Source organism: Sturnira hondurensis, unplaced genomic scaffold, assembly GCF_014824575.4.
Source record: "Sturnira hondurensis isolate 20B ecotype Veracruz unplaced genomic scaffold, ASM1482457v3 Scaffold0003693, whole genome shotgun sequence".
NCBI classification, from domain to species: domain Eukaryota; kingdom Metazoa; phylum Chordata; class Mammalia; order Chiroptera; family Phyllostomidae; genus Sturnira; species Sturnira hondurensis.
In genome coordinates this window covers 10548003-10569148 of record NW_028076324.1, presented here as the reverse complement: position 1 = coordinate 10569148, position 21146 = coordinate 10548003, and the positions used below count along the sequence as shown (strand labels likewise).

General features: G+C 55.2%; 1 protein-coding gene across 1 annotated transcript; it reads left to right on the top strand.

Moving 5' to 3' along the window:
• The first annotated feature begins 405 nt into the window (after positions 1–405).
• LONP1 (lon peptidase 1, mitochondrial) lies at positions 406–21063 on the top strand. The gene is made up of 18 exons (XM_037042647.1): positions 406–880; positions 3859–3947; positions 4575–4694; positions 6393–6621; positions 8251–8312; positions 8730–8859; positions 9732–9815; positions 10797–11017; positions 12252–12390; positions 13169–13347; positions 15670–15757; positions 16069–16191; positions 16272–16388; positions 17839–17979; positions 18350–18515; positions 19354–19568; positions 19656–19820; positions 20697–21063. The coding sequence occupies exons 1-18, from the start codon at positions 437–439 to the stop codon at positions 20871–20873; spliced, it is 2889 nt and encodes a 962-aa protein (XP_036898542.1). The 5' UTR covers positions 406–436; the 3' UTR covers positions 20874–21063.
• The last annotated feature ends 83 nt before the right edge of the window (positions 21064–21146 follow it).

Sequence of the window (21146 nt, the reverse complement as noted above, 5' to 3'; positions counted from 1 at the left end):
GGGCTGGGTAAGAGCAGATATTGGCTGCCCGGTGCGTCTTATACAACTTGAGCATGTGCACGCCATCTCCCGGGAAGGATGAATCCGCCATCACTCGCACCCTAGAGCCTAACCATGCGCTTAGCACGTCCTTAAAGCCTGTGTATGCACGTTCCCAACTCCTCACTCTCAACAACAGCAGGTCATTGTTCTCTGGCCATAGCAGCCCTCCACATGACTCGAAGGGGTCGCAAGCGCTCTAGCTGGTCTGCTAGAATAGGTGGATGCCATGAAGGAGCTCGAACCACGTGCACCTGTGCTCTCATAGGCCCCGCCTCCGCAGTTCTTTCCGAGCCACGCCCCCGCAGGCACCCAGACCAGCTCCTGACATCACGTGCACACCAGGCCGGTGAGCGGAAATGACGCGAGCTCTGCGCGCCCGGAGGATGGCCGGGCTATGGCGGCGGGCACAGGCTACGTGCGGCTGTGGAGAGCTGCGCGGTGTTGGGCAGTGCGACGGCCGCTGCTGGCCTTTGCTGGGAGGCGGGCTTCAGCTGCTGCCGGAGGGTGGTTGCCTAGAGGCTGGCGGGCTTGCGATACTTCTCTTTGGGCGTTGTGGGGTCGTAGTCCCACGGCTGCGGGCCAATGGCGGGGTCTTTGGGAGGGGAACAGCCGCGGCAGCAGCAGCGACGGCAGCGGCGGCGCGTTCTCGGGCGGAGAGGATCCCCCTGAGGGCGGAGCGGAGGATGGCGCGGCGGGCGCGGGGGGCAGTTCGGGCAGCGGGGAAGGCCCCATCATAACGGCGCTGACGCCTATGACCATCCCGGACGTGTTCCCGCACCTGCCACTCATCGCTGTCACCCGCAACCCCGTATTCCCGCGCTTTATCAAGATCATCGAGGTAATGAGACCTCCCACGTTGCCTTCGTTTCCCCACCTCTGCAAGGACCCTTATTTCTCGAAAGTTTTTCAGACGCGAAGTTTCTCCAAGGCAGGAGTTGGAATTATTTTCTGATCATCACTGGGTTGGTGAACTGGAGCCAAATTCCTCCTCCTTAAGGGGAGTTGAACCTACTTAGAGTCCTAACCATAGAAATCTGGCTCTATAAAGAAACAGGCCAGTTTTTTAAAGACTATTTACTTTTAGAGAAATGGAAGGGAGGGAGAAAGAGAGGAAGAGAAACATCGATGTGCGAGAGATACATAGACTGGCTTTCTCTCGCATGCCCCCGACCAGAGACCTGGCCCACAACCCAAGCCTGTGCTGACGACCCTTTGGTTCGCAGGTGGATGTTCCGTCCACTGAGCCACACCAGCCAGGGCAAGAAACGGAACTGTTTTGAGGCCCAGTTACTTTACCGCAGATATTGGTAAATGTTTTGTAACACTCTCTCCCCAGGGTGGTCTCCATCCCAGTTAAGAGCCCCTTTGGGACGAGGATTCATTCCTTAAATATTTCTTGACCACTTTCTATGTGCCAAGTTCGGTTCTAGCTGTTAGGGGTACAACAGTAAAACAGACAAAAATTCCTGCCTTCAGGGTTCACGTTTTAGCGGGATTTGAGAAGTGATAAACACGGTCAGTAAGTAAAATATGTGCCAGAGGGCAGCGATAGAGCAAGAGAAGGTTGGGACCAGAGACTGAGGAGGAAGGTGGGAGGAGAGTGTTCTCAGAGGGATGCAGCTGTGGTTGTCTTCCTTCAGCAGAGTGTTCTTAACCTTCTTTCACGTGGTGGACACTGAGGATACAGCAGCAAATGTGTCAAACGTAGTCCCTGTGCCTAAGGAACCTCTGGAATGGGGCAGGAAACAAGATCCTTTCATACTAAGAGCCCTAAAGAGAGGGGTGGGTGGGGAATTAGGGTGATGTAATAGAGAGAAAGCATCATGAGTACAAGGAACTTTAGTTTTTAGAGAGGAAGGACCCAAATGCCTCCCCCCGCCCTGCCTTTTTTTAGTGATGTGGAAATTGGAGTCCATGAGGAGAAAGTTTATCTTGTAACTAAGCAAGGTCATACAGTGAGTCAAACTCTCCACTCACCCTCCAGCCTGCCTCATCCCCTTCCAGTTTCTGCTAAGTGCATGGATGCCTTGGAAAGGGGCAGGGCAATACAGAGGGATAGCAGCCAGCCAATGGGGAGGTGTCAGAAGGGTCCCCCTCCACCTCCTCTTCCACACACTGCTGAGTATGTTTGTTTGAGCTGCTCTTTCAAGGGCCTGCCTTGATGTTGAGTGGTGGTTACTAGGAGGCCCAGCAGTGACTGGCTCTACTATGCCTAGCTCTGTGAGCTTGGGCAGGCTGTTGCTTGGGCCTCCATTTTCTTACCTGTGAAATGGACATACTAATAGTACTTTCTTTCTTAGAGCTGTTGTGGGAGCTAAAAGAGGTCCCACCTAAAGGATTTAGAATAGTGCCTGGTGCTTAGTATGCCTCAACAGTAAGCAGCATGTCCCTATCCCTAGTGCCAAGGAGAGGTAATGATTCTTGTAAGAGATGCCGAATGCCCTCCTGGAGCTAGCCAGGAGGGTTAAATGTGTCGCTGTGGATAGCTCGAGACTGGCATGTGATACTAGTTCTATTGCTCTTACCTTGTGAATAATGAAAAGGGGTCCTGCCAAAGGAAGGAGAGGTGCTGAGATGTGACAGTCAGCTGTTAGCAGAGGAGAAGCAAAGAAAACTTCTGTGGACCCAATAAATGTTTCTGAACTTGGTAACTAAGCTCTGTTTACTCTTGATTTTGTAGTTGACTACATGGGACTAACTTGCCCCAATAGGTTCTCTTCTTATCAGTGGCCTCTGAGTACAGATTCATGGTTTTTAGTTTTCTTTGAGCCATGTGCCCCCCGATGGCTGTCGTGGACCTTTCCCCTAGGAAAAATGCATATATGATGTCAGGAATTCCCGGACCATAAGTTAATAATCGTTGTTAGGGGTGAGTTAAAACACCGGTTCTCCAACTTGGTGCTTGGACCGGCAGCATCCCCTGGGGGCTTGTTTGGAATTTGAATTCTCTGCACTCTTTAGCCCTGCTTCAGAAACTGCAGGGGTGGGGTCTGGCCATGTTTCAGGTCCTCCCGGTAATTTCATTGCCTGTTAGAGTTTGAGAGCCATTAGTTTAATCACAGTCTGGTCTGGGTATTAATACAGGCTTGAAAGATCTGTGTACCAGCCCCCTCATCAGCTGCTTCCTTGGAGACATCATTAGCTCCCCACCTGCCACGGAAATGACACCCAAGACACTTCTGTGATCCTTTGGGTTTCAGTGATCAACAAATAGGATAGAGATGCGCTTGGGAAATACTCTCAGTGAGAATTAGAGGATCTTACCAGCCTGTAGGGTGGGCCACAGTTGAATTACACACATTTAGTTTCTTTCTTATATTGATGAAATCAGAATGTTTCAAGTTTTTTAAGCCCAGATATATTGCCAATGAAACAGCTCTTGAAATTGAACCTTGAATTAATTTCTTGGTTCTGGCCATTTGTCTACTTTGATTTTTCTTTAGGAAGTGGGGGAACTACTGAGGAGTGGAGCTGGTTAACCCTATACCACTGTATTCTCCATATACCTGTCTTTCGTTTGTTTATTGTTATTTTTTCATTACCATTTATCCTCCCCGTACCCTCTTTCACCACCACCTCCGCAGCCATCACACTGTTGTTCATGTCCATGAGTTCTTTCTCTCTTTTTTTCTCAATCCTTCCAGTCCCCCTTTTTTGTTTGTTTTTGGTTCAGGAGTTCCTGGACAATGTTGGTTAGTGTCCTGGGTCAGATTAGCATGTTCCCAGAGAATAATATAGAAAAGTGTTAGAGCTGCTGTCAAAAAGGCATCTAGGAAGTCTACCCTGCATTTCACTTTGGGGTCATTGTTGTGCCAGGTTAAAAATAAGAAGTTGGTTGAGCTGCTGAGAAGGAAAGTCCGTCTTGCCCAGCCATACGCCGGTGTCTTTCTAAAGAGAGATGACTCGTAAGTGCAGTTTTTCCTTTGCTCCTTTGCCGAAGTTGCCCTCAGTGTAGCTCACCACCATTCCTGCTCCCTAGACTAGCCTGGGCATCTGACCCTTGACTCGAAAGAAATCAAGCAAAGCCAATAGGGGACTGGGCCAAGCACCGAGCGTCACTTTCTAGTCTGGAGTGAAGGCGTGGCTTGCATGCTGGGCTTCATTCATGGTCAGGGTATGTTAATCTCAAGGACCCTTGGTGTTAAAACATGCACACTTGCAAGGCTGCCTCAGCACAGAGCTAAATGGCAGATACCACACCTTTGGGTATATCCCCCTCGACGCCAGTTAGAAATTTGTTCCACTTCCTAGTTAGAAGGAGCGGAAGCGTCCTGCGCAGGGTCTGTCATGGAATGAAATCAAAATTCCATCTGGGCTACCTCACGGCCAACTCGGTCAGGAGCTACTCACCTGTGCAGAGTCCCCGCTGGTGTCCCTTAGCTGGCTCCACAGCCCCCATGGGAGTGAGGGGGTCACTGTCAGTTTTCTGTCCGGACTGGAGGGGAGTTTGTTGTCTTCGCCCTGGCCTGAGCTGCCCTGTGGGAATCAGAGCGCCTGTGCCTCCTATGTTCCTTGGTGTCTTTCTCCCTCAGGAACGAGTCTGACGTGATTGAGAGCTTGGACGAGGTCTACCACACGGGGACATTTGTTCAGATCCATGAGATGCAGGACCTTGGGGACAAGTTACGCATGATCGTCATGGGACACAGAAGGTTCGGGGGCCTGCGCAGGTGGGATGGTGGCGGGGTGGCGGTTCCGAGCGCACCCAGGTCCCCACACTGACTCAAGTTCCCTGTCAGCCTGGTGGCCTGGGCACTGCAGTAAGCTCACGAGGCCAGAGCTGGCACTGGGGGCTGAGACACATCACCCCCGGAACCCCCTTCTCAGAGTCCTCCTATTAAAGTGGCAGTGTGGTGGTCAGTGGGGAGTCGTCTCTTTAGTGCACGATGTTCAAAAAAACCTCACAAAAACGAAGTGAGGGAGACACTCCTGTCTCTCGTCTGGGTGTCGGCCCTTCATTTGGGCTTGCGTTTCCTCCAAGTGCCTGCGTCTGCGTTTGCCTGAAGGTCAGGCTGCGTGGTCATTCTTAGCAGTTTGTCGTTTTTCACTCAGATGCGTTTCCTCTCAGTCTCTGATAGGAATCTGTCAAAGGGCTGTGCGTTTGTAAGCCCAGTTTAAGCCCTCGTACTGTCACGATTGATAAAGAGAAACCTGCAAGATCAGCTCAGGGTTGAAGTTCTCAACAGAGAAACTAAATGGCTTTCCGAATGTGTTCCGAGGAACACTGGTCCTGTAAGATGCTTTGCCAGAGTCCTGTGACCAGATGTACATGAAAAACATCTCAGTAGAAGCTGTGCATGGGGTGAAGATGTAGTGAATGTTCTGGAAGGCCCCTCATTGGAGACACATGACAGTGTTTGTCGAGTCCAGAGTCTTCCATCCTTCTTTCTCACAGTGCCTTTTCCTTGTGTCGGCCGGTTGGCACCCCTGGAGCTCGCGGGGAAAGGGCGCGCACTGGGCCCTGATTTCTGTGGGTGGTGCTGGTGGTGGTGCCTGTATGGAGCCCCACAGCCCTTTGTCTGTCCCGAGAGAGTCTGTTGTAGGGAAGAGGCTATGCCTCTGTGTCCTGGAAGGACTCATGAGCCCAAGGAACAGATTAAGGTGCATCCAGAGCTGATGAAAGCAGTGGTGGCTACTGACTACCCTGCTGTCCTATGAGGTACCAGATAGAATGGCTTCTGCTGACTCCTGAGGCCAGGCCTATGTGGGACCTACCAAGGCCCAAGCTGCTTTTCTCTGTACACCTTGCTGATGACAGCTGGGTGCCAGGGCCAAATTTGTAGTCATGTGCTCCCTCTGAGGAAGGCAGCGTTGTTAGTTATCTGTGTGACAGAGGAGAGCCAGCAGGTGGAACATGTCCCTCAACACCAGGGACCACCTTGGGCGACACCCCTGGAGTGGGGAGGACACAGGAATGAAGACAGGTCTCAGGCTGAATTCACACTGTCATGGGTGCCTGTGGGGAGGAAATGAAGACGGACAGGGTGACAGGTGTGTGCACAGTGTGGCTCTGGCCTCTCCGAGGGGTGCCCTTGCGTCAAGGTCTGAACAACATGAAGGAGTAGCCCCGTGGTGAGGGGGGCAGGCAGAGTCCCAGAGATGGCCTCTGCCGAGATGCCAGCTCATGTTGGTCCCCAGAACTGGTTACCAGTGCCTTATCCAGTTTGTAGGGGACAGCAGGGCATTGGTGTGGGAATGGAGTCCAAGGGCCGAGGGGACACTGGTCTTGGGGTTCTGGGAAAGTGGCCTGGGCCCAGCCTGCACCCTTAGTTGTCAGCACTGCAGGGCCTTGCCAGGGCAGGGCCTTCCCAGCCTCAGCGGCTTCACCACTGCCTCATTCCCACCTTTAGGATTCACATCAGCAGACAGCTGGAGGTGGAGCTGGAGGAGCCTGAGGCTGAGAACAAGCAGAAGCCACGCCGGAAGCCCAAGCGGAACAAAAAGGAGGCAGAGGAGGATCTGGGTGCCAAGCGCCAGGTGGAGGTGGTGGAGCCCAACTCAGGTTCCCCCAGTGAGGTGCTCATGGTGGAAGTGGAAAACGTCATCCATGAGGACTTTCAGGTCACAGAAGAAGTGAAGGTAAGTCAGTGCTCCTGAGCAGATGCCGCTCAGTAAGGGTCTAGCCTGTCGCATCACTCACATTGTTTTAGAGTGCAGAATATTTTTCCTCCCAGAAGTTTCTGGGAAGAACAGAGTGGGAAAGGTACAGGAAATCCACTTTGGCTATTGGCTGCTCTCAAAGGAGGTAGAGTTTGAACCTGGGTCCAGCTCTAGCCTGTGGCCTGTGGACGGGTGCCTCCAGCCTTCCCCACAAGCCTAGGGCATGTAGGAGAGGAAGCAGGGCGCATTCACCAGGACTCTGGGCTCTGAGGCAGGAAAGAATGCACTCTGACCCTCTTGGCCCCAGACCTAGGCTAACCTGCCTTCCTCATGGTGAGCCGGCTATCGAGGTGGTGGCAGGAGTGTCTTTCCACCCGTTCTTCTAGTGCAGATTCTAGACAAGGTGACCGCCTCCAGTGGGTAGGAACATAGCTAGTAGCTTTGGTCCAATCCTGAGGCTCTGTATTGAGAGGGATTGTAGGGCAGCTGCTGAGCTCTGTGGGAAGGAGTGCCGTACTGGGTGATGTTGGCCTTTGGGTGCCAGAGGGGCTTGGTCGCATTTGCCACTAGCCTGAACGAGCCATCCACAGGGCTATTTGGGGCCCTCCCGAACAGTGCTGTTTTGGGGAACTTGCCATGGTGGTGAGGAAGTCTGTAATTCTGCACTGTTAGCCAGCTGTGGCTGTGAAGCACTTGACCTGTGGCTGGTGTGACTGAGGACCAGAACTTGTGATTTTATTTAAATGTGCATCGCTGCCAGTGGCTAGTAGCTTCCAAACTGGGCAATACAACGTCAGGGTTTCCTAAGAGGATCTTGTAGTGGAGGTAAGCCAAACACATAGGTGGTATGGAAAAGAGAATAGAAGGCCTTGGAGAGACAGCGTGCTCATCCTTGTTCATGAGAGTGCCATGGACTGCCAGCTGGCTCTGTTGGTTCCTCCTGCAAAGATCAATTGAGTAATTCAGGGACAAACCCAGTAACTGGAGACCAGGTGACTGTGCCGGAAAACCCTGGCAGTTGTGTCTGCTGGTGTCGTGCCACTGGTGCTCTCATTGGAATACAGTATGCTGGGACCCGTGGCCTTCTGGAAACAAACGAGTGTGGGTGTGTATGTCATAAACTGCCTTGTGGTGCTGCTGGGAGCGAGACCAGCCTCCCTGTAGCAGGGAACGAAGGCAAGAAGGGAAGCAGTACCCATGGTGTCCTAGCAGAGGGCACCCCCACCTCTAAAGGGGCCTGAGGCAAGGATCCGGGAGGGAAAGAGAGCCCTTGGTCAGAGCCCTGGTAATTCACAGGCAGGTCCCAGACAAGAGAAGTCACAACCTGGGTGTTTTGGGGCTGAGGCTGAGGAGTGTCAGTTGTGAGGATAGTGCTTGACATAAAGAAATAAAGAAGCTCCTTCCCCTCTTTTTTCTCCCCAACAACTCATTCTAAGGTCAGAGCCCTATAAAGAGACACGGTTGGTTTTAGTTTTTGCCTACTTGGTCTTGTGTTGCCATGACTGGTGAATTCAGGCTCTGAGGCTGTCCCTGGCCAGGGCCGGTTGGGAGGGGCTCCCTGGCGCTGCAGCAGACCCAGTGACCAATGGCAGCCTTCTCACTTGCCAGGCCCTGACGGCGGAGATTGTGAAGACCATCCGGGACATCATTGCCTTGAACCCACTCTACAGGTTGGTGTCCCATGGCCAGTCCTTCCTAGGCCAGGGTGGGCTCTCTGTGGTATTTGGTTGGCAAGGATTTTTCCCAAGGGTATCCTGGTAGAAAACCTTGGGGAGGCAGGAATTTGAGGGCAGGGCCCAGGTTCTTTGCTCCCTTCCTGCTGACAAGGGCCTGGATTTGGTATGAAGGCTCTGTTACCAGCTGGAGTGCAGGGGGAGATCTCAGGAGGGGTTAACACGTAGCTGCTGGAGGGGGCTTGCATCTGGGCCAGGGCTCTCAGTGCCATGGCTCTTGGACAGGGGGCCCCAGCGGCACTGGAGCTGGTGAGGTCCAGAGCCGTGCTGGCTCTCGGCGCTGCCAGGAGGAGTAAAGTTGCAGCTGCGCCATGGACCTCGTACCTCATGAAAACACCTCTCTGTCCCTTCCAGAGAGTCGGTGCTGCAGATGATGCAGGCAGGCCAGAGGGTGGTGGACAACCCCATCTACCTGAGTGACATGGGTGCTGCACTGACTGGAGCTGAGTCCCATGAGCTGCAGGACGTCCTGGAGGAGACCAATGTGAGTGCGGCCTGTCCACGAGTGCATGGTGCTGGCTCTGTGCTGCACGCTGGGCTGGTTCCCAGCCTGGCTAGAGTCCTCAGCTCCGCTGTGAGGTGATGCCGCGTGAACACTTGTCCCTCAGTCCACATTCGGCTCCTCGTTCTTTCCATCGTCTGCGCAGTGCTCCATCAGGTGGTGCCCGTTGTGTCATGGGTGGCATGTTTGGGTTTTGCCCTTCTTTTGCTATTGCGACGATGCCTGTATGAACCTCCTGGTCCACACAGCTTGTAGAGCTGCTGGAGTTGACCTGTAGGCGGTGTTCCCAGAACGGGCTTGTTGGAACAGGGTGCGTGCCTCTTTCTAGTAAGGTGTGGCAGCGGTCTGTCCCAGTGTGGACTTCCCCCAGCAACAGCTTGCAGAGTGCCCATCTCCCTCCCAACCTCCATCCAAGCACAGGTGGACGCCGACTTCGTCATCTTTTTTTAAATTTTAGAAAAATACAAGGACAGGGAGAGAGAACAACAGTCAGTTTGTTTTTCCACTTAACTAATGTATTTGTTGGTTGATTCTTTTTGTTTTTTAAGATTTTATTTATTTTAGAGAAATGGGAAGGGAGGGAGAAAGAAAGAGAGAGAAACATCAACGTGAGAAACATCAATCAGTTGCCTCTCGTACGCGCCCCAGACCGGCAACCTTTCACTTTGTGGGGTGATGCCTAACCGACTTAGCTGCACTGGTCAGGGTTCATGGGTTGATTCTGTGTGCCCTGACTGGGACTGAACCTGCAGCCTTGGCATATTGCAAGGATGCTCTCGTCAACTGAGGAGTTCCCTGGCCAGGGCTGGACACTGGCTTCTGATGGTCCTCTCATGTCTTCCCTTTTTTGGCAGATTCCCAAGCGGCTGTATAAGGCCCTGTCCCTCCTTAAGAAGGAGTTTGAGCTGAGCAAGTTGCAGCAGCGCCTGGGGCGGGAGGTAAGTGGGGCAGAGGCGGCCCTGGGCCGGGAAGGCACCTGTGCTCCAAAGGCTGCATGCACTTGGGCTGTGAAAGTCATTAGGTTAAAACTTAAAAGTGATCCCAGCACCTGAGCCCAGAGAGGTGGGTCTCCATCTGACCATCCTCCTTCGAGGGGGAGCAGTCCTCTGCTTTAGAGTCCTGGGGAAGACGCTCGACATTAGGAACCAGCCTGGGAAAGGTTGCAAAGCTGTTTGCCAAGACTCAACTGTTGGAAGCTCACCTTCCCAATTTTGGGCAAACCCATGGACTACCTGGATCATCAGTCACTTAAAAGTCATGTCGTTTTCCAGGTGTGCCTTGATTTTTCAGTTAGATTGTTTAAAAGATTTTATTTATCTTTAGAGATGGGAAGGGCAGGAGAAAGAGGGAGAGAAACATCAATGTGTGGTTGCCTCTCGTGTGCTCCCCACTGGGGGCCTGGCCTGCAACCCAGGCGTGTGTGCCCTGACTGGGAATCGAACTGGAGATCCTTTGGTTCACTGGCTGGCGCTCAGTCCACTGAGCCACACCAGCCAGGCCTCAGTTAGGTTTCCCACCAGAAACATTTCACATTGCATCTTTAATTGGAAAGCCTGTGACACATTACTAATCTGTGACAACTTGCAGGTAAGCACAGCAGATCCCTAGGCCAGTGCTGGTGCCAATGCAGGGCTCGGGGCTGTGTCCTCCTGTGCTGTTACCAGACATGCAGGAGACGTGCTGGCCTTGGGTGGAGCGTCCCTCGTCACTCAGGATGGAAAAGCAAATTCTTTTATTATTGTTACTTATTTCAAAGTCCACACTGAGGGATAGTTTGGTTAAAGATGGAAGGAATTGAAGGCTGCATGCACTGCGTTTCTTTTTCTGAGTCCTAAGGGAGCAGCAGCCCTGCCAGCCCTGGTTAGCCAGTGGACACCCTGTGTGTTCTCTGGTCTGACGGCAGCTTCTTGGCCCTGCAGGTGGAGGAGAAGATCAAGCAGACACATCGCAAGTACCTCCTGCAAGAGCAGCTGAAGATCATCAAGAAGGAGCTGGGCCTGGAGAAGGAGGACAAGGACGCCATTGAGGAGAAGTTTCGTGAGCGGCTGAAAGAGCTCGTGGTCCCCAAGCATGTCATGGATGTTGTGGACGAGGAGCTGAGCAAGCTGGGCCTGTTAGATAACCATTCCTCGGAGTTCAAGTAAATACCTGCGGGCAGTGGTGCCAGTCTCTGTCATGTCTGGCCATCAGGAAAGCTTGTGACCTGGCAGGGCCCAGGTACCAACTCTGAAGGCCAAAAGGGTGCAGGTGCTTCCTGTATTAAATAGCACGTGGTGCGCGCCAGCCCTTTTCTCACCCTGTGCAGACCTGCCTTTGTCATCCCTGTTTCACAGATGAAAATATCAGGGCCAAGGGAAGTTAAGTCAGTGACAGGGGAAGTGGTAGGTGGGGGCAGGGATTTGAACCCAGGGATGTATGGCTCTAAGCCACTGCTTCCAGCCAGTACCAGCAGTCTCCGAGCCGTTGCCCTGAGGCCGTCCTCATCCCCTGGCTTCTGTGCCTCAGCCGCCCTCATGCTGCGTTGAGAGGCAGCCAGGAAGTGAGTGTGTCTTGCTGGGGTCTCAGCCTTGCTTGGCAGTTGGTGGTCCTTGTCCCTTACACGGGGGCTGTGAGTCAGGATGACTGCCCGGTGTTTGGGCTGAGGAGCTCAGGGCCTGTGGGACTCTCCTGGCCCTGCCTGTGGCATCAGACCACAGGGACTGGGTGTTGCCCCTGGGCTGTTAATGGGCTACCCAGGTCCTGGAAGGGAGAACAGCCCCTCTGGAGGGAGAACCTGGGCACTGGGCCCTGAGTTCCTGCCGGGCCAGCCCCTGTCCCGGCTCAGACTGGCTGGAGAGGGCTGGGCTCTTCCTGCACAGGACCCTGGGAGACCCAGGTGCCTCCATCTGGAGACGCCCAGGTTTTTTTCCTCAGCAGACGAGCTTTTTGTGCTGCTGTCCCCAGTGTTGTAAAGGAGAGCCTAAAACAGCATGGACTAATCTCACAGTCTCTCTCACAAGGGCCTTGTGAGGGCCTCTGCTGGGCCCAGGAGGCTGCTGACCCTGCACCCAGCTTCCAGCCCAGGGGTCACTGTCTTCGTAGTGCCCACCTGCCACCATCCAGGCTTCATTCTTCCCACTTGCCCTAAGTCAGGCTGGCTCCCCTGTTTGAACAGTGGCTTCTCCTGTAGTGTTACACCCTGACCAGTCCCCATCTGTGCCAGGACCCAGGCCTCTTCCCAGGTGTGGCCCATGCCAAGACGGCTTTCCAGCATGGTAACAGACTGCCAGCCAAGGTGTCCTTGTGTAGTTCATGCTTTGGGCTTACAGGGCACCATAGCCAGAGTCAGGCGGCTCGTTGGGCCCCACTCACCACTCTGGTCTGTCCTGTGGCAGCGTCACCCGTAACTACCTGGACTGGCTGACATCTATCCCGTGGGGCAAGTACAGCGATGAGAACCTGGACCTGGCCCGGGCCCAGGCAGTGCTGGAGGAGGACCACTATGGGATGGAGGACGTCAAGAAGCGCATCTTGGTGAGGCTGCCTGTACCCCCTCTCGTGGGCCCCGGGTGTCCTGGGCATAGGCCAGCCCTACCCTGTGCTGGGCACCACACTCCACATCCCAGGCACTTGGTCATTGCTCCCAGGGCAGGTGCTGAGAGGCGTGGTCTGCATTGGTCTGCCTTGGTCTGGATTTGCCTGTTAGTGGGTGGTAGACAAACTCCTCAGGGTCTGGGGCCCAGGATTCCCCATGCCTTGGGCTGTGGGGGAGCCCCAGAGGGGAGCCTTGGTGAGTATGTGGGTCTGGGGGCATGGAGGGCCTTGAAGGGAGGGGCAGAGAACCCCAGCCAGAGGTCTTGGATTGGCTCAGGTGTCAGGGGCTGCATGAGTTGCCCTGCCCTGCTTCAGGGGCTCCAAGATTTACAAAGGAGTGAAAACTGTCCTGGCTGAGGGCAGTGGGGAGTGGCCAGACTCCCCAGCGAGAGAGAAGAGGCCATGGTAATCGGGGTGTGGAAGAAAAGGGCCTGCTGAGTAGGGGTGCTGGCCAATGGGCTTGTGCAGTGGTCACCTGTAGATCGTGAAGCGCCCATGTTTTCCTGGCACCTGCCTGCCCTGTTGGTGCAGTAGGCTGTCACTCCCTGTGACAGATGACACCTGCAGTCTTCTTGGCTCCTCTAGGATAGGGCTGTCCCTTCTCCCAGCCCTGCAAAACCTAAAAGGTGTGAGAAGGTGGCCAGTCTCACGGCAGGCACAGCCCTTGCTCTGCAGAAAGGCGGCCAGTGACTAGTCTCATGGGAGCCTCTGCCTGTAGGAGTTCATCGCCGTCAGCCAGCTCCGAGGCTCAACCCAGGGCAAGATCCTCTGTTTCTACGGCCCCCCTGGTGTGGGCAAGACCAGCATCGCCCGTTCTATCGCCCGAGCCCTGAACCGCGAGTACTTCCGCTTCAGTGTCGGGGGCATGACCGACGTGGCTGAGATCAAGGGGCACAGGTAGGCCTGGCCCCTCCACACCTGGCTCATCCCAGCCTCCTTGGTTTGCTCCTACCTTTGTTAGGGTGGTTTTGGGAGTAAGTAGTGAATCTACTCCCACTGGAGTGACTGGAAAATTCAGGCATCGATCTGCCTTCAGGCCCAGCTGAACCCAGGCGCTCCAACAACAGCAGATCAGAATCCCCGTCTCTCGGGGAAGGCCTGTCATCAGTTTCAGTGTGTCCCACCGTTGACTGCCTGCACTCCTGCCAGAGGCCAGGGCTGGCGCTTGTCATTTGCCTGGGTTGTCTGACTAGTGACCGTGAACTAGACTGAGGGGCAAGGTGGCTACCCCGGTGAGAATGGGACAGCCTACATTGTGACGCCCAAGCACCTGTCTTGATCCTTTCCTCCCTCATCACAGCTGGAGCAGGGACCAGTATCTTCTGTGTCCAAGATCTTAAAGCCACCGGGCACCATTCAGTGGGACATTCGGGATGTTGTGTTCTCCTGGGGCTTCCTGCCACACTGGCCTCCATAGAGGTTCTTAAGAAGTGCAAACTCCTTGAGACACAAGGGTCTGTCCTCAGTTTCCCACAGTGTCGAAGTGGGGCGGGGAGGTGGTGCTGTCTTACGCTGCGCTTGGTGCTTCTGCCTCGTGACTGAAAGACGTGTGAGCTCCATGGACCACCCATAGCACTTCCCAGCCTCGCTGGTCCCTGGGCGCACAGCCTTCCACCTGCCCCCAAAGCTCTGGCAAACCAGTGTTCAAGGAAGATCTGAGTCCATGTTGAAAGTTGTATTTCTGTTGTCTCTACAAACGGTTACTTTTGGCTGCCTGATGGGTAGGATGGGATCACCCACTTGGGTGTGGCCCTTGCTGCTCCTCACTGTGTCCAGCCCCCAGGGAGGTGGACAGACCCTTGGCCTAGAGCCTGGTGTGAGCTCCAGGAGGGGTCAGGGAGGGACAGGGCCCACACAGCATTGGGTATAGGGTTGTGGGAGTCCTCCGACTGGGCTGGTGCAGGTGTCCCCAAAGGCCTTGCTTTCAGGGTGGAGGGGTACAGGCAGGGGTACAGGTTCTTGGATCAGTGCTGGCCCCTGAGCTGGGTGAGCAGGAGGATGAAGGTTGGTGGGTATGAGGAAGACAGAGACCCTGAGCCCTGTTCAGGGATTGCCCAGGAGCTGCAAGCAAGGACCAGGCCCCAGGGTGAGAAGAGGCCCTGAGTCTCCGAACAAGTGCAGGCACCCTGCGACGTTGGGGGCGTTGTTGGGGAGAGGGCCCGGAGGGAAGGGCAGGCAGGTGCTCTATGCTGGCACTGGTCTGGGGGACTCCAAACTAAGGACCAAGATGGGGAACCAACTGACCACTGTTATCATTGAAAACTGCCAGGCTCTCCTTAGCCCACAGCCCTCTAGGGCCCCTGCCTCCCTCGGGGTAAAAGCGCATGTTCTCCCCTCTGCTCACAGGTCCCTGAACAACTTGTCCCTGTACCCTTGTTGCCCCCACCTCCTCTCAACCCTCACTCTGTTCCAGCCACACAGGCCTCCTCGCTGTTTCTTCAACACTCCAGGCCTGGTCCTGCCCCAGGACCTTTGTATGGGTCATTCCCCCTACTTAGAAAATTTGCTTTCTCCAAATATCCACACAACTTGCCTTCTTGCTCAAGGCCTTTCCCTAGGACATTCCTGGTCCTCACTTTGCAATACTGACCACCCCCCCACCCCCCCAGCAAGTGTCATTGTAGTTTCTCATCCCTGCTGTTTTCTTCATAGCACGTACATCGGTTTTTGAACCTCATGATTCCTCCTCCACCTGGTGTGTGGTCTTCCCTGCAGGGCTTTGGCTCAGAAGCACAGGACTCATGTCTGGTTTGCTCCCTGCAAATGCCAAGTATCTGCAGCTGAGCTTGGGCAGAGCAAGTGGATTGAAAGAAAGTGCCAGTTGGCGCAGGCCCTGCCCAGTGGCCCTAAGACCTGAGGGGCCTTACCTGCTGTCCCTCAGAACTCAGGCGTCAGGGATGTTCCTGCTGCCAATGTCTGGCTACTCTTGCCCTTCTCCTTCTGTTGGGTTTTGCTGGATGTCAGTTGCCAACTCGGGATGGGTCTCAGTTAGACCTGGCTGTGAATCTGTCCCTTCCCCTGAATCTGAGCTGGTGTGGGAGGTCTGGGTGACCAAATGCTCTGCAGATCAGTGTGGCAGGAAGTGGCCATCATTCTTCCTCAGAGGGTGTATGGCACACTGAGGTCCTGGATCTGTGCGGGCGCTGTGCCTGGGAGGGCTCCTGTGCTCAGCCCCTGGTGGATGAGGTGCTGACCGCCCAGCTGTGCCCTCTTCCCCAGGCGGACGTATGTGGGCGCCATGCCAGGAAAGATCATCCAGTGCCTGAAGAAGACCAAGACGGAGAACCCCCTGATCCTGATAGACGAGGTTTGTGTGGGCGCAGGAGGGCTGAGCTGTGGCTGGGCCTTCCTCACCCAGAGCTCCTGGCAGCCCCGACCAGGGAGACTCAGTTTAGAACAAAACCCATGGTCCCTCCCTGAGTCACTGTGGGTGGCCTCACTGCAACAAGGCCATCTCATGACACTGGCACCCCTCCTGTCCTTGCTCAGGGCTTGCCCAGTTCTGGCTCCCCATGCTGGCAGGGTCTAGGCCCACCTGGACCCCCCACCCAGTGTCTGGTGAACATGTGCAAGGAGCAGACAAGGTGCAACATCACTCACCTTCTGATGCTCTTGCAGGTGGATAAGATTGGCCGGGGTTACCAGGGGGACCCCTCGTCAGCGCTACTTGAGTTGTTGGACCCTGAGCAGAATGCCAACTTCCTAGACCACTACCTGGACGTGCCCGTGGACTTATCTAAGGTGCATGACCTGCCTGGGGGCTGACCGGGTCGGGAGAGGCAGGGGGCCAGTCCTTCAGCACTCACCACAGCACCCTCCAGGTGCTGTTCATCTGCACAGCCAACATCACGGAGACCATCCCGGAGCCTTTGAGGGACCGGATGGAGATGATCAACGTGTCGGGCTACGTGGCCCAGGAGAAGCTCGCCATTGCAGAGGTGAGGCCAGGCCAGGCCCCCGGCCATTCAAGCCCTAAGAAGGGGGCACTGAGTGCTGGGCACTTAGTCATAACTGGGGGTACAGTCCACTGCATCTCTACCCTTGGAGCCCCCACTCCAGGAGGAGACGGAGGATGGATACGTGACCCTCTGGTGTAGGCACTGTGAGGTGTGGCCAAAAGGAACGTGAAGCCTGTTGTAAACTATAATGTCACACTTCTGACACCAGTGCCGGGTGCTTCCCCACACCAGCCAGTTCTCTGGCCGGGGGCCCTCCATTCCAGTGAGACAGTGGCATACCCAGCGAGAGCAGCACGCCTTACAGGTTCAGGGCTCGTGCCATAGAAGCGCCCCAGCTGCAGGAGCCACCCGCAAGTCCCGGTCTCTCTCTCTGGCTATAAACCAAGGTTCTTCCACCCCCTCCTCAGGTTTGGTAGTTTGCTGAAACAGCTCACAGAGCTCAGGCCTGCAGTTCAGTTGCTATTTACTGGTTTAGTTGGAAGGATACACCTTGCAGACAACCCAAACACAGCCACAGGGTGAGGCACCAAGGAGAGTCTTTCCATCACGGAGTTTTCCTTCTGCAAAGGGGTTTCTCCCCCTCGTTGCCTTTGTAGCCTTGAGATGGGCATGGAGCCCCAGCCTTTGGGCCCTGGGGGGCAGGAGGGGACAAGGGACTCATAGCTGAGGCCATGGCAGGCATGCTGGGACTCCCTACCACGCCTGTCTTCCAGTCATGACAACTCACCTGGGTGAAGGACAGACCCACTCAGGTCTGGGCGGGGCCTTCCTTCAAACCCCTGAAGGGATGACAGGACAGGTATGAGGACTCCTGGAGCCTCTAGGGCCAACCCCAGTGTCATTCAGGTCTGCCCCCCATTTAGAGCTCAGGGCTGTCTGTCCAGTGACTGCTGTCCATCAGCAGTTGTGTTGGGCTGTGGGTGACTGCAGGCCTCTGACTGCTCCATGTTTGCTCAGGGCAGCAGCCGCATAACCTGACATGCATGCCCTTGGTCTGTATGTGGGGCGAGCCCAGGGATCAGGGGAGGTCTTCCTGGAGGAAGCAGCATCTAAGATCACATCTGAAGGGAGCATAGGAATTGGACCTGGGCAGAGGATGCAGCAGGAGCAGGGTTGCCTGGCTGAGTGTCTGTAGGTTGTTCAGGGTCCTGGCACCCACTGGGCTCTGCCCAGATACTCTGCTACCATCCATCCCTCCAAGCCTTGCTGGCTCCTCACCCATCAGGTGACATCCTTCAGCCTGCCCTGATACCCTGTGTATATTGGATGATACCGACTTCCCCAGGGACCAGAACTCTGTGAAGGCAGGCCCTGGGCTCACCTCGGCGCTGTCTTTACCAGCCAGGGATCTATGGCTGGGTTGTGGGCCCTGGAGCCCCAGGTGGGGTGTGTCCTGGGAGGTTCCTGACAGAGCTCTCCTCCCTGCCAGCGGTACCTGGTGCCTCAAGCCCGTGCCCTGTGTGGCCTGGATGAGAGCAAGGCCAAGCTGTCTTCCGAAGTGCTGACCCTCCTCATCAAGCAGTACTGCCGGGAGAGTGGTGTGCGCAACCTGCAGAAGCAGGTGGAGAAGGTGAGCCCGGACAACGTGATGTGACTAAAGTGAGCCAGACACAGGACAGATGCTGTTGGGTCCCAGTAATGTGAGGTCCCCAGGAGTCAGGCTCGCAGACACACAAGCAGAATGGTGGGTGCCAGTGGCTGGGGAGTTAGTGTGTGATGGGAACCACGTTTCAGTTTCGGAAGCTGAGGAAGTTCTAGAGATGGACCGTGGGGGTGGCTGCCCAAGAGTATGAGCCACATGCTTCGAAGTGGTTATGATGGTACATTTTTTATGTCATGTGCATTTTACACAATTTAAAAATTAGAGCAGATGGAGGTGGTGGTGGGATGAGTGGGGGGCCCTGCGGCCAGGCTGCCCATTACCCCTGCACCTGAGGCAGGTCTTAAGGAAGTCCGCCTACAAGATCGTCAGTGGTGAGGCCGAGTCGGTGGAGGTGACACCCGAGAACCTGCAGGACTTTGTGGGGAAGCCAGTGTTCACTGTGGAGCGCATGTATGACGTGACGCCACCCGGCGTGGTCATGGGGCTGGCCTGGACTGCCATGGGTGAGTGCAGCATGTCCCCGCCTTGGCCCCCTGGGAGGAGTCTGTACCTAAGCCTTCAGCTCGTTGCTCTGAACAGCCTTCTGGCTGGCTGGTGACACACTGAGGCCAAGGGAATTGGGGCTGCTAAAGAGGCAGGACCACAAGGTAGCAGGTGTACTCTATGAGCTTTATTTAGGTGGTGCTTTGACAGGCTTGGTGTGGGAGCCCTTCACAGCATGAGACCTGAGGACGCCAGCCAGCAGGGTAGGGCTTGGGGGAACTTCTGTGTATAGGTGACATTGCTCAGCCTGAGGGTTCAGGGTATTAGGGCCCAGAGGTGGTTGTCAGTGGCTGGCAAGCATCGGGTGCAGTTTTACATGGTGTGTAAAGGAAGTGGGCTGTGGATGGCAGAAAGTTTGCTTACTTGGGCTGCGTTTAAAGCCATTGTCAGAATTTGTGTCTGGTGCTGGTAGGCTGTGTGGAGGTACACAACACAGGGCCAGTGCACAGTGGCTGTCTCTAGTTCCCTTAGGTGGGATGGGCACTGATGTGTTAAGAATGAGAAGGTGCTAAGCTGAGGGTTGGGCAAGGAGGCCTACAGAGTCCTGGCCGCATAGTTCAGTTCGTTAGAGCATCACCTCGATGACACCAAGGTTGAGGGTTTGAAACTTGGTGAGGGCATGTATGAGAATCGACCAATGACTACACCAAACTGATGTTTCCTCACTCTAAAATCATTAAGAGTTGCAGACAGAGTGGAAGGGCACTCCCTGAGGTGGCCCAGCATTGAGGGGAGGGGCTCTCTTGGGAGTCCGAGCTGTCCTGGGGCTCATGGGCCCTACACGATGGTGTTTTCCAGGAGGCTCCACGCTGTTTGTTGAGACGTCCCCAAGGCGGCCGCGGGAGGACAGTAAAGCAGACAAGGATGGGAGCCTGGAGGTGACAGGCCAGCTGGGGGAGGTGATGAAGGAGAGTGCCCGCATCGCCTACACCTTCGCCAGGGCCTTCCTGATGCAGCAGGACCCCACCAACGAGTACCTGGTGACTTCACACATCCACCTGCATGTGCCTGAGGTGAGTCACCCCCCAGCGAGTGCACCCTGTTGTGCAAGGGCAGCCTTGCATCAGACCTGCTCACCACCTACCTAATCTCCCCACCAGGGCGCCACCCCCAAGGACGGCCCCAGTGCTGGCTGCACCATCGTCACAGCCCTGCTCTCACTGGCCATGGACAGGCCGGTGCGGCAGAACCTGGCCATGACAGGTGAGGTCTCCCTCACAGGCAAGATCCTGCCAGTGGGAGGCATCAAGGAGAAGACCATTGCTGTGAGTGCTGTGCACCCCCCAAACATGCTCTTGCACACAGTTGCACACGCCATGCAGTCATATGACAGATAAGGCACCATTCACACCACAAACAAGGGTGATGGCCAACTTCAGAGCAGGCATGGGATTTGGACCCAGAGCTGGGGGCTTGAGCCCATGTGGAACTCTTCCAGATGCTCCCTCCACAATGGTTCTCAGGCCTTTCAAGATTTGGGAGAATGTTCTAGGTCATTCCGTAGAAAGAGCCCCCATCTGAGCTCCTCAGTGGGGCTCTGCAGGTTCCTGGAAGACAAAAGTGGGGTCTCCAGCGTCCTCATCACCCACTTAGCCTGACACCGAGATCCGTGGGGACAGAAAATACCGGAGGCTGGCCTTACAGGTGCTGTGTAGGTTGGGGGGCTCTGGTGGACGTGGGAAGCCCGTCTGCCCCAGCAGGCCCTTCATCCCCTACATGTCCAGCTCCTACGGAGCCCCACTGTCTCCTGAGCCTCCACAGCCCTCTAACTAGTAGTGTACGGCTTGGGCAGGATCGTTAGGAAACTAGAAAAATTTTAAATGTTCAAATTTTCAAATTAATGTCTTATTTTAGTTCTCATTGCACTGGTGCAGAACCTCAAAACGGCAAAGCAATAGGTGCTGTGATTGAGTCGGACAAGGGGGCAGAGCAGAGCCATGGATGGTGGGCTGAGGGAGCGGAACTCTGCAGCAGCAGCCGCCGCCGCCAGTGTAGTTTCCTTGGGCCTCAATGCCCTCATCTGCCTGTGGGCAGCCTGGCTCCAAGCTGCTGTGAAAAGGGTCCTCGCCAAACCTGCCCCCTGCTGGAGCACAGTGGCCACTGCGCTTTCCTTAACTGACCTATGGTCCCCTATACCCCAGGCCAAGCGTGCTGGAGTGACATGCATCATCCTGCCAGCAGAAAACAAGAAGGACTTCTATGACCTCGCAGCTTTCATCACGGAAGGCCTGGAGGTCCACTTTGTGGACCACTACCGCCAGATCTTCGACATCGCCTTCCCCGAGGAGCAGGCAGAGGCCCTGGCTGTGGAGCGGTGATGGTGGCCCAGGCACTGCTGCTGCTTACAGGCCCACCCTGAGCTGAAACTGCACTGGGGGGAAGGGTACGGACAGTCAAGCCATCTGGAGGCTCGGCAATGGCGTGGAACCCAAGGACCTCAATTATGATTTAATCATGGAATCTGATGCATATGAAGTATTTAATAGTGATTAAAGACTATTTCCAGTACTGCCTGTCTGTTGCTTCCCTTCACGCCCCAATACCATGGTCCCAGAGGAAGTCTGGGACAATAGACCAGATGCAAAATGCTA